Source organism: Cebidichthys violaceus, unplaced genomic scaffold (genome assembly GCF_023349555.1).
Source record: "Cebidichthys violaceus isolate CVI_PGR_0920_01 unplaced genomic scaffold, fCebVio1.0.p SCAF_20, whole genome shotgun sequence".
NCBI classification, from domain to species: Eukaryota; Metazoa; Chordata; class Actinopteri; order Perciformes; family Stichaeidae; genus Cebidichthys; species Cebidichthys violaceus.
Genome location: NW_027176373.1, coordinates 6,093,229 through 6,111,654, shown reverse-complemented (window position 1 = coordinate 6,111,654; position 18,426 = coordinate 6,093,229). Strand labels below are relative to the sequence as shown.

At 39.1% G+C, this 18,426-nt stretch overlaps 1 protein-coding gene across 1 annotated transcript; it reads right to left on the bottom strand.

Annotated features, from left to right (window-relative positions):
• Window positions 1-5,001: 5,001 nt before the first annotated feature.
• On the bottom strand, window positions 5,002-18,191 carry slc47a1 (solute carrier family 47 member 1). The gene is made up of 17 exons (XM_068715887.1): window positions 17,789-18,191; window positions 16,486-16,587; window positions 14,169-14,237; window positions 13,895-14,043; window positions 13,651-13,693; window positions 13,313-13,357; window positions 12,295-12,392; window positions 11,576-11,673; window positions 11,292-11,405; window positions 10,603-10,670; window positions 9,886-9,994; window positions 9,492-9,567; window positions 9,334-9,403; window positions 9,092-9,224; window positions 7,360-7,454; window positions 6,901-7,005; window positions 5,002-6,793 (listed from the first exon to the last, which is right to left on the bottom strand). Exons 1-17 carry the CDS (start codon window positions 18,002-18,004, stop codon window positions 6,419-6,421), a joined length of 1,965 nt encoding a protein of 654 aa, XP_068571988.1. The 5' UTR covers window positions 18,005-18,191; the 3' UTR covers window positions 5,002-6,418.
• Window positions 18,192-18,426: the final 235 nt, after the last annotated feature.

Genomic DNA, 18,426 nt, shown 5'->3' with positions numbered 1-18,426 from the left:
ACTTAAATGAGGCAGCCAATGAAAGGCTGAACAGAAAAAAATACTATATAAAGATGTCTCCTTTATATAGAAACATGCTGCGTAAGATGGTTTCCAATCAAGACACTGACGAAATATATGTTCTCATTATGAAATATATAGTCTGAATGGATGCCACAATTAGAAAGAGCATGATTATGTGCTATATTAAGGCTACAGCGCATTCGTGGATGTATGCTTTCATCATCAAAGACAGAAATGCTGTTATTTTTCTTTGGTATATTTTTTTTCTTTCCTTTGATCTGCGTTGCCAAATTTGATGATAATGAAAGGTCTGTATGCTCACACATTGCAATGTGCTGGCTGGATGAAGACATGTCAAACTGAGTAAATCAACCACCAGGAGCAGTTAACTAGCCAGCTCAGACTTCACAGTTATAGCCAGCTCAGAGTTCGCTTTGGTTTAAAGCAAGCTGTTAAGCACCTGTGATTTTCTGAGATACCGTTACAAGCATTGACTTGTCAGTTTGGGAAGTCAAACTCTGGCATTTGTTCGGTCAGGAATTAGAATATATTTTTGCATGCTTAGGACTGTAGTTTATTTCTCATATATCCTGCCATTCACTCCTATCACACACATTCATTTCCTTGCTGTTATTGTTTGGGGCTGTCAATCGTTAAACCAGCTGTTCTCATCAGCTGGTCACATCCATTCAATAGCACAGCGACACACATTGTTGCTGCTGTCTACTTTTTTAAATATGATTCTCTCTCTGCCTTTAGCACGTTCATGCTGCTGTTAACCACGCCCCTGCAACTCCCAATCACCGTCCAGTTTTTGCAGCTTCAACAGCCTCCTCAGCCTTCCACTCTCAACAGAATCATCAGCACCCACCAGTGTCTGGGCTCCACGGGGGGATTTATGTTGCTGCTGCTCAGGGCAGACGCCCCTCGATTACAAATCTCCCTGTAGAGTCTAAGCGTCAAAGACTTTCTGTCAAGACTTTATCATCACGCATCATCTGTTATGATAAACAATTATCCTTTCTTTATTCACTCATCATTCCTGATTGAAATAGGCTTAGTTCAGCAATATGAGAAGATTGATACCACTCATGTCTGTGAATTTTAATGCTCCAGCTAGAACCAGTTAGCTTAGCACACAGGCTGGAAACAAGGAGAAACGGCTAGCCTGGCTCTGTCCAAAGGTAACAAAATTCACCTGCCAGCACCTCTAGAGCTCACTGATTTGATTAGTCCGTATTAGTAGAGCAACCGCTTGCTGGCCCTAACCCTGTATTTTCTATACAGACTTGAGAGTGGAATTGATCTTCTCATCTAACTCTATGCCAGAAAACAAATAAGTTTATTTCCCAAAATTAAAATACTGTGCAAGACTGCTTGATTTGAGACCATGTTGTTTCGCATTGGACACTGGACAGAAGCAAATTTGAGTAAAAGGACAATATGGTGCATCTCCTCTCCAACTTTTTGTAAGCGAAAGTTATTTATTCCAGGCGTATTCGTATTAAGGCCTCAGTCAATACCCTACTGAAAGGATTTTTTTGGGTACAGACTAACCACTTTATATTTTGGCTACTTTCACCTTAGAGGCATCCATAAAAGTCTTCACTCATGGCCTGTATGAAGCCAGTGCACTCTCAAGCCACTGCTCTCTCCAAACTGACATCAGCACCGGTTTGCAACAGTCCCATGAAAAATATTCATATTAATTTATCATTATTCAACATGTTAATCAGACTTGATTCATACATGGTTACGCCTGAGCGTCAGTCTTGCTCATCAGTGCAGACATTGTCACAGGCTCCTCACAGAGACTGTAATCTTGGCCCGCTCACCTCCAGAGACTGCAATCAGTAACACGCTGGGGCATCATTAACAAGAGACTGTGTAAAGATTTGCTGTCAGTATCGTTAGACAAGAACTTGTGACAATGGCTTAAGAAATCTCATATTAACTTCTTGGTTGTATGCAGCACAATAACGTACCTGGAAGTCAGTTAAATTTTGGCTGCAGTTAATCATACTAAAAAAATCATAGCACAAAACTGAAACGGTCCAGAAATACTGGCTATTGCATTTACCTGAATCCATCATAGATGTCTTTTTACCTTTGTGTGGTCGTAATCTTGTGTGGCAACTTTGTGTCAAATATGTATTACAACACATGACAACTCTAGATAATATATGTTATGTGACAGAACTCAATGATTACCTCTTCTCAAAATCAATCTTCAACACTGTGAGCAATCAAAGTTCAGAGTATGACGTAAGCTATTGAGGTCTGGCATTGATGTTGCCATTTAATGTCACGTGCCATATTGAAGAGCAGAATCTGTGTATGTCCTTAAACAACAGCAGCTAGATCATTGTTTTATCAAGAATCAGTAATTGAAATAATAGCTGACGTCTTTTGAGTTCCTACATAAAGTAAAGCAGCAATAGTAACACTGACCTTTCCCAACTCATAGAACTACACCTTCTTTCACAAATCCAATGCAAGTCTAAAAAATAAAAGTAATGGCATGGCTCTTTTATTTGCTGTTGTGATTGTGCATGTACATTTTCCATTAACAACCAGTCAATATATTCATCTCACATAGGCTCAGAGTAGACATCTCACACTTCATACAGATGCTTTTCATTCATTAGCTGAACTGAATGAGGTGGGTTGGTTTGGTGTGGGTGGCTGACACTATAAATACCTATTACAGCCAACATCATCAAAGATATGCGTGCGCATGTTGGCAAAGGAAGTAGCGCTTTGCCACTGCCATTCAGATGAGATAGCCAGCTTTAAACATTGAATTAAAACGGTTCACATTATCAAAATGTCTGGTTGTTGCATGTTCGATGATAAATATTGATGGCCAACATTGGACAGAATTGCCACAGAATTACGAGTGAAGAGTGATGAGTGAACTGGGGACTTTCAGCTGAATGCGTCTATGGCTGCTCGTAGTAGCATACATAAATGGTTGGCGTAGATAATAAACACAGATAAGTATGTGTTTAAAATGGATTGGCTTTTACGAGGGCACCTATATGTTCTGTTTGTGTTTTCAAGAGCTACTGTCACTTAGAGCAACCATGGACATCACCAGTTAACACGGTCACGGCTGCGTCCATGAGTATTTGGTATTTGACGTTCTGTACATGACCACAGATAACATAGTTGACGTGTATGCTCATAATTTCTCATTGGTGTAATGTTACATACTAGGATTCTCCACCAAATACAAGTCTGGCCACTGACTACTGTGCCACTTTCTGATGTATTCTACCCGCTTACTAATAGCACATGGATCTGGAAAGTCATTCACAATCTTTGGTGGTTGATGCCCTTGCATAGCTTGGCAAGCTTTACACCACCTGTACTTCCGCTTTCAAACTGAGTGCGCACACTTATATCATTGTTTACAAACTGCAAAAAGGGTCTATAGCGTGTTTGCAATCATATGACTATTATGAACTGTGGAATTCAATGGAGGGCAGGAAGTAAAGAACCTAAATACCACGCAAATTGGAAATGGAGGAACGTGAATATATAAAAGGGTTGGTTGAACCTGTTATTGCCAGAAAATAGAAACAGATATTGGATGTGATCCCTACAAAATGAATAAGAGTGATTTTTCCCACAACTTTATCGATTTGCCCTGTGTGAAGGCCATCAACATTTCAAATTACCTCGTCTTTCAGACCTCCTACTACACTGTTTGCCAGATGAAGGCGTACAAGAGTCTAAAGGCTTACAATTATTTTATGAGCAGTTGTGTCCATGACCGTGGAACCAAAGTAGCATTGAACGACTGCCGTCTTGTTTTTGCCTTGTTTATTAGCTAGCTATCTCCTGGCAGCTAACTAGCTAGCTAGCTAAAACTGCGAAAGACTTTGGTTCCGAGGTCATGGACCTAAAGGCTCACAAAATAGTTGTGAGCCTTTAGACTATCACCATGTGATAGTCTAAAGGCTATCACCATGGCGTATCACCATGGTCTGTGTTTTTCGTCAGTTTTAGCTAGCTATGTAGTTAGCAAAATTACTCCGCTCCTTCAGACTTGAGACAGAGGTTTTTGATTTATGTCTGTCACCGTTTCTCTGTGAGTTCTTTAAACTTCTCTCCTTTGTGTACAACTATAAAGGAGCCCTTATTTTTCCCCCGATTTGATCACTTGGAACAGCCCTAAACAGCGCAAACCATAGGCATTATTGCTGCAGTATTGAACCTGCCTCCAGTTGCTTGCCCTCCATCTTGAAAGCACGGTGATGAGTAACGTCATCTGCAAAAAACCTATTAAGAGATCTGAAAACACCTGTAGGGCGGAAGAGGATAACAGTCAGAGGGAATGCATGTCTTTGTGTGTAGCTGGGCAGTGTTTTGACCTCCCCTCTTTGATATCGTTTTGGTTTTCCCCTACAATGGAAAGCTTTTATTTGTAAACTTGAACGCTGACCCAAAGTGGTAAAACTGTGTTCATGCTTGGGCGCAACGTTGACAATGCTAGCAAGCTGAGACCGAGCTTTCTAATGCACCTGAACACACCTGCTGTAAAACACATTTTACCATAACACAGACATAATTCTTCTTATCAAAATACATCATGAAGGACAGTGTTATTTTGCCCCAAAATGTCTGCAGTGATTACAATCCACCAGAAAGTCACACGGATCGCCTAGAAGCCAGGTGCCATTTTGGCTTCAACTCTACTTTCGCTTTCAGCCGACCCATGGCTCTTAGTACTTTGATGGTAGCTGCCAGATGGCGACACCAACAAGTTTGATATTGTAGTCTACTGATTCAGATGATTAAGAGGAATGGGACTTTGCATTATACATTTATGTGTCTTATAGCATGAAGCTCTTCGGTCATTGGGTTTATTACTATTTTACTAGGTTTTGGGGGATTTATATCATTTGTAACATAGTTATATGGAAATACATAGTGTTTTGAAGTAAGACTCCTAGTAAACAGTCAACATATAATCAGTAATCATGGCCAAAAGACTGAGACCGTATGAGTTTATAAATTGTATCATAAATGGTGTATTATAATGTCTTTTCATTACATTACAGTCATTTATCCAAAGCGATTTACAATTCAGTATCTATCTATACACCGTAGGCACAGCTACGGGAGCAATTTTGGGGTTAAGTGTCTTGCTCAAGGACACATTGACGTGAGACTAGTCGAGCAGGAGCCGGTTATCGAACCGCCGACCCTTTGATTGAAAGGCGGCCCTGCTCTCCACTTAGCTACGGTCACCTCCATCATTTTCATCAAATTTACAGTTGCAGTTGTATTAAAGATTAGAAAAAGACATTCAGTTGCATTATTATACACAGTTTTTTTCCTTAATTGCATCTTTATTTACTCTGGATTGGTGATTAAAAATGTTTACTTACAATTGATTCGTATTCCTTAGCTTCTTACCTTTCAAATCAGACCAGAAATATGCCTATAAGCCTTATGGTTGAGAAGCTATTGCTGATTCATTTTGGGTATGTTTTTTAGGCGTTTTTTGAGAGGGATGAGGCTAAAAGTGGACTTTTTTATAAGACCACCTTGTGAAAGTAGCAACATTAGCAGTTATTTACTAATGCATCTACATGCTAGCAGGACCAAGAGTAGCATTTTGTGCCCGTCAGTACGCCTACTGTTGGATGCTGTGGCTCCAATTGCAGGACCTCAGTAATTGGTGTCACTTTTCAATCATTGGCAACATTGTTTGTATTTCTTCCCTTTAACTAAACTCAAGAAGAAGAGTTCAGTCTGTAGTCTGCAGTTCAGACTTATATCAAATATTATATTTTTCTTGGTTAGTTTGCCACTTTTAGTCATTTTTATTAATTAGGGTACTCGATCTACAGTAAAGATATAACTTGCTTAATATTCATCATTCATCAATCACCCTTGTCCTGGAGAATACCAGGGCTGACAGTAAAAACACGAGAAAATGATTAAATGTCAGTTAGACAGACGATGTAAAATGTAAATCAAGATGAGAAAAAGTGGAAAAATCAAAAGCTATCTGTGGAAGAACATCTGTTTCTCTATGTCCATGTTGTCTTTTAGTGAGGGATTTATTGTGTGTCTTGTAGTCCCAGTTTACCATCTCAGGCCGAGCAGGTTAACATATGACTTTTGTAACAAGACCTTTGGTCATCCTGCCAGTGTCGGTCTCATTTGATATTGCTTCCAGCTTTTTGTAGATTAACTCAACAGTGTACCACTGAGACGTATTAGTCTTCACACAAGGTAAATCCAGTATCCCATGTCAGGCTGTAATTTTATATATTAACAACCCAGGTATTCAAGTAGACTATAAATTCAACACTTTTCTCACTAGGAGATTTAAATTGTCAGTTTGTGAGAATTGCGTTCAGCTGCTACTTGTCTACATTCAGAGGTCAAAGATAGCTCAGAGGTTTGGGGTCAGGTCCTGTGGAGCCATTGGTGTAGGAGTAGAGTCATTAGTCCAGTTCTGGGTAAAGTTGGCCCTGCTCTGGGCAGAGGGCTCCTGTACAGGGAAAGCAATGCGAAAAGCGACACCTATGGCTAAAATGAGAACTGAAACCAAGAAGACGAGTCCTCGGCGCAAGATCAGCTCAGTGACAGAAAGCAGCCTTGGAGTTTTGGTGTTTGAAGCCTTTTTGATACTTTCAGCATCCCCTTCAGCTCTTCCCATATTTGTGTTGTTGGCCTCAGCCTCGTGACCCACTTTCAGCTCCTGATCCTGGGTGTTGACTGGACTGTAACCCTTTGCTTTAGGAGCTTCCTCGCCGTTCAACTGGGCCTTCAGGGTGAAAAGATACTGCTGTTAATCAATGTGTGCTCAAGTATGATAAACACAGACAAGGGAGAAAACACGATTTAACTACACACTATTTATTATGCACTTACTGTATCAGGGCAGTCAGAGATGTCAGGCACCATCGCTTCACTCAGCATTGTACTAGCAGGACGCTTTGGTATCACTACCATTTTCTTTCCAGCTCGCATTTGAGCCTGAAAACACAGAGTGAGGTTCATGAGAGACACAATTCTTTTTTCTTTTTTTTATTCATGTACAAAAAAACATCCACAAATTTACCAACACTTAATTCTATTAAAATGCATTAATTTGTGGCAATTTTGAGTGTGTATGCAATGTTCAGCACTAACATTTCCGTGTATTGTGAATGAGTTGAGAGATAACTTGCAAAGCCATGCAAAAAAAAATCAATTAAAAGAAAACTAAAACAAAACAAAGATTTAAAATGCTGCCATAAGTTTCATTTGCTAATCCAAATTCTTGCCCTCAATCCTTTTTGGAACAGTTTAATTACCATGCATGGTTTAAAAAAGATAAGAGCATCCTACCTTGTATGTGACTTTCTTCCAGTTGAGTTTGAAGATTAGAAAGAGGAAGAAACCCGTCTCCAAGAAAACACATGTAAAGACACCTAGCCACAAACCTAACCAGAGGCAGACAAAAAAAGCATGCAATGAAGAAAGATCTACAGTGTATTCACTGTATACATACTCTTAAGAAAACTGTTTAACAAGAAAAACAAACTATATACTCAATATTTATGACAAAAAGAAAAAGATACAGCTACGCTAGCAACCATTAGACAAATTCAAATTTTGACCGGATGATGGTGCAAGATGAAAAGTCAGGGGATCACTAAAGTTATTACATTTCATCCTAAGGGGAACATGAGTGTTTGTACCAAATTCCATGGCAATCCATTCACTCGATAGTTGTCTAGACATTTCACTAAAGACCGCACAGTGACTAAAAAGAGCAGAAGGGTTGCTAGAGGCATTATTCACTGAACTCTAAACATATTGCATGTTAAATCAAAGCCACCCTCATGTCATTATTACACTCTGAGCTACTGTGGAAGAAACTGGATTAAATAAATCTTCCCTTAAACAGTCGGGTCAAAATTATTTCCAAAGAGGTAGACAATTAGGTTGCATCCATACAAGAAATATGTATAATTCAAGTCAAAGCCTCAGATTGTCATACAAGGAAATGGAAGCAATTCACTGATCAACTGCTACTGTTAGTGTGAAATGTTGTGAACCATATAAATAAAATAGTTTGTGGTCTCTATGTGCACAAGGTAAGGTTCCTACCATCCAGTTTAAGTTAACCTAAATTAGAGTGTTGTTTGGGTTACATCAACTTTACTGTCGTGTACATATATTTTAGATATTTTTTACTGTTAAGTAGATATTAAGTTAATTTGATCAAGTTCACTCTTTTTAAAACTCAACTTAAATGCCATTTATTTTACGCATCAAAGTCTGTTACCAGGTTTTGAGGAGTAATACTGCATATATTGTATAAGTTGTATACTGCCTTTTGTGGCTCCAGAGGGAGCTGTGCAATGTCTTTATAAATTGCCTCAAATTATGTCTGTTCAATCTGCATCTGTTGGGGCCAGGCTTCCAGTTCTGAAAAGTGAAGCCAATGTGAAGCAAATGAAGTGCCTTAAACTTGGATTCTTTCTAAAAGTCATTAGGGGGCGACTCCTCTGGTTGCAAAATGAAGTCAGATTGTATAGAAGTTTATAAGAAAATGATCCTCATGTCTCAAGCGCTAGTTTCAAGCCTTCTTCAATACAGAATTATGTTAATTTAGAAAATGAAAATTTAGAGTAAAAGAGATTATAAAGCAGGGTATGCTTAGGGTGTGGCTACCTTGTGATTGACAGGTTGCTACCAAGTCGTTGTCTGATCTCTGAGTTGTTTCGTATTAGAATTGTAATCCTTTCACAGTGCATTTTCAGTTCATGAAAGTTAACTGTAAAGTTTTGTTAGCCTAAAAATGTCTAAGTTAGCATTCGGTTGTTTTTAACTCCTGTGTCACCTCGGGTGGCAAAAAAAAACAAGATGACCACGGCCAAAATTCTGAACTCAAGGCTAGTTGGTGACGTTGCATTTTGAGGAATGTAGGCGCCAGTTTTTTGACAAGGAAGAAGAATAAACTGTCCAACTGGACTGCAATGCTGGAACCCCGAGCCAAAAAAGGATACTATAAGATCAAATTCATAACTTGTTTGCAGAAACATACAGAGAGACAATAGGATGGGTAAATTACCTAATATTCTGAGCTCGGCAGCAAACATCAGAGCTATTCCCACTGGCAGACCGATGCAGTAGTAACTGACCAGGTTGGACACGGCAGCAATTTTTTGCATCCCAGATCCTACGAGAATCCCTGAGCAGACACACTGAAAACACACATGGATAGAAACAATTGAAGAAAAGCGTGTATACTCTTCAACACAAGCTCAATGCAAAATAAAAGAAGAACATTTATTCTGTTCTGTAATAACGTACCAGAAGAGCATCAAAGAATTGTAGAAATGTGTAGACTGTCAGGTTATTTGAGACAATCTCCACAATGTTTCTGCAAGACAGCAGAAGAAAATCATCAAAATATAACAGAGTTGTCATCACGGGGTTCAGGAATGAAGGTGTGTAGGTCTAAAACTCACTCATCAGATGTAAATATGTAGCCAACGATGGATTTAGAGCCAATGATGACAATACCCTGGAACAGTGCAAGCACTCCTATAGCGAAGACATTACACAAACAATTATACGTGACAAGATGTATGTTCTGCGTTTGTCCAGATTCACAAAATATCAAACACATTTGAAATTAAAGTTGCATGGATATCACATATATTTATCTTTTTTTGTGTGTTTTTAAACAAGAAAAACAAACTCCAATGTTGCTGTTTAATACACTGATTATGTAATTGGTCATATTGTATTAGTATGATTAATAAACCTGTCAATCAATCAGAATCAAGAATTCTCAGTGGGCACGGTTTAGATTATAATAATAATGTATGTTTGTGTTTACAAGTATGTATGTTTCCATACCTGCCAGAACCAGCGCCACTTTGCAGGTGACTATGGCTCTGGTAGTGTTCCCGGCCCCCAGAGCATTCCCAACACGCACACAGGCAGCTGCATGGACACCCAGAGGGAACTGCAAGGACCCCATGTTACTTTTTGATGTTACAATGAGTTACACAGCTTTGGGGAATACACTTATTCACTTTCTTTCTGATAGTTTGATGAAAATATCGATATCCCTGTGTCAACTGTGTGTGAAATACAGCACGGGAGCCTGGAGGCAGTTAGCTTAGCCTTGCATAAAGACAGGAAGCAGGGGAAAACAGTAAGCCTGCGTCTCTCCAAAGTTCAAAAGTAAACCTACCAGTACAATAAACATTCACTAATTAGTTATTTTCAGTGTGCGAAACACGCGTTGGCAATCGTGGGGTCCCGACTCCCTCGATATGTCGATATGGCTGTCATTTACGGCAAAAAATTGTATCTCGTATTCATATTTGTGAATAAATGTATTGCAGTTTGAATAATGAATTCTGGGCAAAAGTAGGCTTTTAAAAGTCATTTGAGTCTTAATGCTATGCTAAACTAATCTCCACCTGGATCTAGATCCTTACTTGACATACAGACTTAAAGAGTACTATCAACCTTCTCATAAATAAGAGCATTTCCCAATATGCTGAATTATTGTTAAATAATAATATGTACATAAATGTTCCAGTGAACACATTGGATGATGCATACCATAAATGTTATGGCTCCTACTTCTACCAACACATGCTGGGCAGCCAGATCCACCTCTCCCAGCAAACCTAATATGATAAAGGTCACATTCAGACATTCACAAAGACGAGAAACTTGTTATGTCTGACCAAAAAACTGTCAGTAAACTGCACACAGCCTGCTGCTGGTTTATATATCTGACAAAGGTCAAATGTATGAAAAAGAAAAAAGATGTAGTGTTGCAGATTTTTTACATGTCACACATATGGTACTTTTAGATTATTCTCTTACTGCTGGTGGAAAGGTGTCCATGTCCAACACCCACATTTTATTTGACCAAATAAGGTGAAGTTATGGTGAGATAGTAACTGTGGATCGGCCCAGTGTTGTATCCTTAAAGCTTTAAGCTAGAATTTTTATGTCTTCACCTTGTTTTAAGTGGTTTGTTTATTCAAAATTGGACACTTGTGTATTTACCTATTTAGCCAGTTTATAGTAAATCAATTCAATACTTTGTTATAATTTGTTGCTGTAAGTTCTTTAATTACAATACCAAACAAAAGTAAGCTCTTTACAATTATTCTAATGGTTTAAGTATTTGTTTGTAGAAAAAAAAAGACAAACGCATGCTCAAATTTGGCCTTACTTAGACTTTTTCAAGCTCTGCTCAATAGGGGTTTAAATGAATTTCAAACAAAGGCAACACTGACCAGCAAGGAAACCTCCAATCTCCCATATCCACCATTCAAAGCAGACCATGAATGTACTGGGAATAGCCAGCTTCATATAGGAGCCCCACTCCTGCAGACATTCAGTGGACCAGCCTGCAGAAAGTTTAACACAGAAGGATTATACTCAATAGGGGGTGACATATTTCTGAAGACAGACTTAAAAACACAACTGCTTACATGCGTCATTTGCCTTTTCACCCAGATGTGTAGCAGAAATGCTGATTTCGCCATTTAGTATATTACCATTTGTGTGTATAACTCACCTCCCCATGTCGGCTGATGGAGCTTCTTCCATCTGATGTAGCCAAACAGCAGCAGGCAGATGGCAATCTGAGAGAGGCCGTTAGCTATTGCTGATCCACTGCAAACACACATGGTAGAACATCATTTTATATTGAAGGGAAGTCCAGTGACGTTGTCTCTCTAGGCAAATACAAAAAAAGGACTGCACACTGAGGGGTCAAAGGAGGTCTGCAACAAGACAGTGGATTGAGCACACTTCTGAGAATAAGCCTTGAAAATTTGAAGAGAGGGACGGATCTGACCTGACCACAGGGACCTGATTGGTTAAGTGGACTGCCTGTTGAATCAAATGTTTGTCCAGCTGGACCAGGATCAACTCCTGTCAGAGCTTTCTCTTCTTTTCCTTCACTGCCTCCCTCTCTAAATAATGTACAAAAATAATAAACATCAGTGTACTGATGACTTTGTTTTAAAAAAAATACAAATCATTCTTACATAGATTAAAATGCATAATGAGCTCTCTGACCTCCTGTCCTCTTCTTTCCAAACTCCCGGCTATGCATCAGCTACAACAGTGTTCAGGTGAGAGAAAGAGAGTTTCTCTGCTTTAGATGGTCTAGACTAGAGGCTTAACTAGTATATTTTATTGGTCAGGGCCCTTGAGTCTTGACACCATATCTAACAACACAAAGTCCATAAAGGAAAAAAAAGTTAAATAGAAGCAGCGTGACACACTTACAGAACTCCCAATTCGAGGCTGTAGATTAAGACGTAGTTGGCCCCCAAATTAATAATGTTTGCTACTGCTGCTGTGTACAACTGAGGCAGAATGATCCCCTGGCAGACAAAAAAAAGAAACATAATCCATAATCAGCTTTCCAATTTGTACAGCTACTATTCAAACTGCATGAATATTATCCATGCAAGTTTGAGACAGATAACAAATTCAGGAAGAAGACGGCATTCTAATAACAAAACTTAGAGACTACAGCCATGCTAGCAGCTTGGTGGGGATATACATCGGCAGAGCAGTGCTTTTAAATAAATGCTAACGTCAATATGCTAACAAAGCTCACAGTGACAATGCATATGTTTTGCAATGATAATGTTTACCATGCTCACCATTTTCATGTAGAGTGTAAGCATGCTAATATGTGTTAATTAGCACTACTAAGCACAAAATAGAGCTGAGGCTGTCGTGAATGTCAATATATTTGCATTGCCATAATCCAAAGTATTGACAAATTAAAATTCTGACTTGATTGTGGTGCTAGAGGAAAACTTCCCATCACTGAGGAGGACATGAATGTCTAAATCAAATTTCACAGCAATCCATTCAACAGTTGTTGAGACTGTTGAGACATTTCACTAAAAAACGCAAATGTCAACTTCATGGTGGCATTAGAGGAAAAGTCAGATTACCATCAAGGTCATAGGATTAGGATGCAATGAATGTCTGCTCAAATGGGCCAGTACATTTATCTTCTCACATGGCTAGAGAAAAGCAAAAGATTCACCACACGTCTTGATAATGGACTTATTAAACTGCTGACACGGTTTGTCTCTGTGTAAACATAATTCATTAAAATCCGTTCATGAAGTCATTCTCTCTCTCTTTTTTTTACCAGTGAAGTGTAACCATTTCCTGAATTTATTTTGGGGAAACAAACACATTGCATTCCATTTTTTTTTTTAGGCAGGGCACCCATTGAAATTCAGCGCAGAAGAAGTGCATCTGTTTCCAATTGTAAACTTACTTGGTTTTGTAGGTAGGCAACTTGCAGATGGTGCAGGAACATGGCCTATAGCGGGTAACAAAGGAGAATTTCAAAGAATAAAACTGACAGATACCAACCAGGATTTGCAAACACAACTTTGTTGCTGCTTTTAACTGTCAATACTACTGTATTTGTAACATATGAGTTAACAAGCATGCTAATAATCTGATGAAATGGTTGAATACTACTGTCTCTCTAACTTTCTGGGTTTTTTTTAATACAAAGCCTATAGTATGTCCTAATGTGCTAATACCTGCAGAATATTGCATAGTAAAGTAAATGTTTTAGTCCACACTGTTTCAGTTGAATGCACTCACTGGAACAGCTGGAAGAAATGCCATCACATAGAGCTGGGCAATTCTAAAAGGGAGGTAAACAGAGCAATATTAATTTATATAGAGCATACACATAGACAATAATTAACTTTTTGCTCAGACATGCCCCTCTTTTTGCAAATTGGTAAATGTAGTATCAAAACGATGTGTAACTGAGCATCAGAATGCAGAACAGACTAATATATAAGGTATTAATAACAGTGAGTTTCATAAGCTGTCAATTTACCTCGCCACCTCATTCTCTTGGTGCAAGATGAGCAGCAAGTTGTGAGTGTTGATGAGAAGACCCCAACAGGGCAGACAAAACAGCAGCAGGATCAATGAACTCCTTTGGAGGATTACTCCCACACGCTTCATGTTCTTACCGCCGAATGTCTGCAGAACACAGATGAGACAAAAGAGAACTGAATCCGTTTACATAGGTTCAAAATGAAAACCTTTCTGCAGATAGCACACAATACAAATTTAAGACCTTATAATAGTTGATGTGGTTTGCTCACCTGAGAAATGAGTGTGTCACAGGCCAGGGCGAGGCCATAGCCTGTTGCAGTTGTGGTTATGTTAATCATCTGAGAGGTGGAATATCAAAAAACAGAAAAACAGTGATGTTTAACTGAGTTTGACTTTACTTATACATTTTCACCGTTCAAATGTCTGTTGTTAATTGTCCTTTTTTCTTGATGTGCATACCTCTGAGCAATATGTGCATTATTGTATTTCAGCACCAGAGTTCAATATTTAGCAAGCCAAAGAGAGACAGATGTTTTGGTAGTCCAAGAAGGCCAACCAAGCTAATGCTGATGTTGTCTATGTGAATCAATCATGTGTGACTTAATTCATTGTCTTTTTGCTCTCAATTCCTTCAAAAGAGATCTCAATCTCAATGAAAACTAAAATCTAAAAAAGTGTGTGTATATTGTAGAAAAATATGTCCAGTGGGTCTCCATGTTGCTTTGTTAGTAGGATATGTAAATTAGGGACTGTTTGCAAATAAATTAGCCTGTGATTTGGAAAGCCTATAGTACAGAGCATGTCATCCTGAATGACAATATCCCCGGCCACGAGGCACGAGGTGTCGCTGAATAGTTTACCGAGTAGGGGGCTTTTTATGTATGCTTTAGGTTATATGTTCGGTCGTGTGTGTGACTGTGTGAGTGTGCGCCTCTGTGTTTGTCCACGGCTAATCTGGCTTTCTGCTGCAGCCGGTTGCACAATATTTTGGGTGGCCAGTTATGGCTGCATGCTGAAGGACCTCTCGTGGTTGCAGTGACTCACACTTTTTCAAAACACCTTTTATTACTTGTTTTCTACTGCCATTGACTGCTTGCTGACTCCTCACTCACTACTCTTAACCAGCCGCTAGTGATAACACAGCTGAGTGCATCGCTGACCTACAGCCGCTTCTCTGTGGCCAGAGACACAGTGGGGTGGAAACAGTTTGCACACTGCTATTGTTTTGGACAGTGTGTTTGGTGAACAGCTAATAGGACTACCAGTGCACACACTGCTGAGTACCTCTCGGATGCTGCTCTGCAGCTTACTTCTTTGTTAGTTTTCTTCTTGGATAAACTTTCCACCAGGGTAAAAGTAAGTATTTTTGTACTACCCATTCCCTCGTCTCGAAGTCAATGGGTTTTTTAATAGTTTTTGGTTAGGAGCCTGAAATAAGGTCTGTGGTTAGCACAAGATTAAGATATTTTAGAGTTTTGTTCTACGATATAAAATATGTGAGTAGATACTCCTTTAAAGTCTCTTTAAAAATAGGTGGTTGCTAGCAAGTGGCTAAATGAGACTACAAAACGTCATCAAGTCGACTAGTCGACCTACACAGCCTCACTGTGTTCGCTTGTACTCATGCTATTGTGGTGTAGTTTGTTTAAAATGTCTAACATTAGCTTTTTACTTCTGGCAACTGCATTCACACCTCAGAAATCCTAAAGTGGCTTTAATTTGTGAAGATTATGTTGCTGAACAAAACATGTAAATGTTATAAACTTGTGTTTGCCACAGAGCAAACTGCAAGCTGACAGAGAGCTGTGAGTGTCTCTGTTGTGTTAATGCTATTAAGTTTAATAACATATACACACAGTACATCATGCTTTAAAACTTCTACCACTCTGTCTTAATGTAAATATTCAAGCTAACAATGTGCACATGGTGTACTGTCATGCCTTGTGTAGCCTGATGAAGAGAGAGTAGAGACCAAATTATGCTCACAAAAAGAAAAAGACAAACTGCTTTCATGTCATGTGGACATGATGACTGATATAATGTCCTCAGGTCAAAGTGAAGAAAGGAACATAGCCTACCTATCATCATCATGGAGGAGGAGAGACCTGCACATGATTTTCTTATTTATTTGCCAACTCATGATAAAATATAGTAGAAAACAAGCAAGGTATGTAATTGTATTACTGCTGAACTTAATAGAGTAATAAGATAATGTAATATTGAGTGATCCCACTTGAGAGATATAGACTGGGAATATTGTCTGGTGTATAAGTGGAAGGTTTTGAGGATTTTTAATATGTGTCATTGTCATTGCTTCTCCTCTCTTTGGTCTGCAAACTGTCTAAATGATTTCTGTTTGTGCCGTTGACTGCACAACAGCTCTTTAACATCTTAGCAGTTCATTCCGTATGGATTGCCCATGGGACATGACAGGTGCTGATATGAATATATTTGTCTTTCTGTACCTTTTTGGAATATAATGTCACAGTATTGCCAAGTCTCTATGTGATTAGAGAAAAATACTGTCCGTAGGAGCAACAGTAGAATTAGTACAGTAAGTAATAATAATAGGAGTAAAAATAGTACCACTGAGGCCAGTGCGTATCCAGCCAGTTCTGCGTTGCCAATGTGACCACAGAATATGCTGATAACAAATGGCATGAGGAAGTTCAGAATCCGAGACAGCAGCTGTAGAAGCAAACAAACAAATTAGATTTCCAAACAGCCTATCATTGATCAGGTGGAACTGATGAAATCAATTATTGCTATTAGCCGGGCTCAAACAACTTATGCGATTCAGCAAAGAATGTTGATGTTAAAAAGTGACGTTGTGAAATATAAAAGCTCAGACAGGTTCACACCCGGATACACTATAGGGACCATGTCAATTCATTTGCGTATTGTAAATATATTTTAGGACTGATAATTGATTGCGCTGTTAGATTGTACTCTGTAGCAGTGCACATTTAACAGTAAATGCACAAGCTGAATATAAGAACTGGATGTATAACAGTCGGTGCGCTTTATAAATATAATAACCAGCTATTCTCAACCACTGGGCCGAGGTCCAATGGTGGGCCTTCAAGCGCTATCCAGTGGGCCATGGATGTAAAAATGATTAGATCGAATAAAAAAAAAAAAAAGATTTGTAATTTAAAAAACATTATTTCTAGACCTAAATGTGCTCATGGAAAAAACATAGTAATTAAAAAAAAACATAATTTTCTTTTATATAATTTATCATGCCAATACATAACATTGATACATTCCTTTCCCTTCTGTTATTTAAACATTGTGACATAATTTTTACATCACCTACAGATAACAGTGTAAACATGACTTGTTTTGACCTACATAGATAAACAAGACCATCAGCGAGAGAATTGGCCATTTAGTTATTCTTAATGCTTGTCATCGGTGCCACCAGGTCAGATTTGACGCAAAATCTGATGAAATCATGCAGGTTCACTAGAAGCTAATTCATCTCAGACTCCAGCGGGGTCTCTGGCAGCGACCAGCCCCACTTTCCTGAACATCTGTTCTTTTATGTGTAACAAATCTGACTAGTAGGTATTTTTACATGTAAAGAATATATACTGTATATTATCACTAAACCAATCACGGCACATCATCAGTTAGAGACAAATATAAATAAATATGACTATGAATATATTAAGGGAAGGGTAAGCAGAATATTAATTTTGATTATTACAGCTGACAGAGGCATAACACATATTTACATCCCAGTTTTTCTCCTTTTTTTATCATGCTCATTTATTTGGGAAGGTGATCTTCAGATTGTTTTACCAATCAGAAGTTGGCCTTCACTTACAATTCGTTGAGAACCCCTGACATACCAATCCCCCCATTTCAACTTTCCCCTACTCACCAGTGGACCTGTGAGCTGTAAGACTTGGTAGAGTTCCTCTCTGTAGGCTAGCGGTAGCCAACGTCTCACACACGCACATCGAAAAAGTTTGGAGCTGACTGCTGCCACCGCCACGTCGTCTTTCCCAGCCCTTGCCCTCTTGGCAACAGGAACCCCATCAACGGGCCCTGCACCCGGCAAAGGGTGTGCTGGGTCCGAGTAACCCAGCTTCTCCATTCAAACACAGAGCAAGAAGAAGAGAAGTGAGAAAAAGCAAAGGGACAAGGGAGGGAGGGAGAGAGGGAGTGGGGAATGAGAGAGCGAGGAAAGAGACAGGTCTATTTGGCTTTAGAAATACAACACATGCACTTCTTTAAAGTTATTGATTGAATAATGTGGTTTGGAGGAGGAGAGAGGTGAGAGAATGAAGGGAGGAGAAGAAAACAGAGGAAGTGACAGAGGGAATGGAAAGGTCAAAGCAGGGCTGCTGAATGGGAGGGAATACAGTGTGTCTGAGTATTTGTAGTGAATTTACAGTGAGTGAGTTAACGTGTGTGTGTATGTGTGTGTGTGGTCTTACAGGGCTCAGTAGTAATCTGATGAAGAATGCCTGTTTGCACGGCAAACACAGAGGGCTCTGATGGCATAAACTCTGTAAG

What these genes read in the sequence shown, in the direction of transcription:
- slc47a1 (XM_068715887.1), bottom strand. Translation starts at nt 18,004, where the DNA reads ATGGAGAAGCTGGGTTACTCGGACCCAGCACACCCTTTGCCGGGTGCA. An exon ending in AGTGGCGCTGGTTCTGGCAG is followed by an intron (nt 9,568 to 9,885) that starts GTATGGAAACAT and finishes TCTTCGCTATAG; the next exon opens with GAGTGCTTGCACTGTTCCAG. An exon ending in TGCCGAGCTCAGAATATTAG is followed by an intron (nt 7,455 to 9,091) that starts GTAATTTACCCA and finishes GCCTCTGGTTAG; the next exon opens with GTTTGTGGCTAGGTGTCTTT.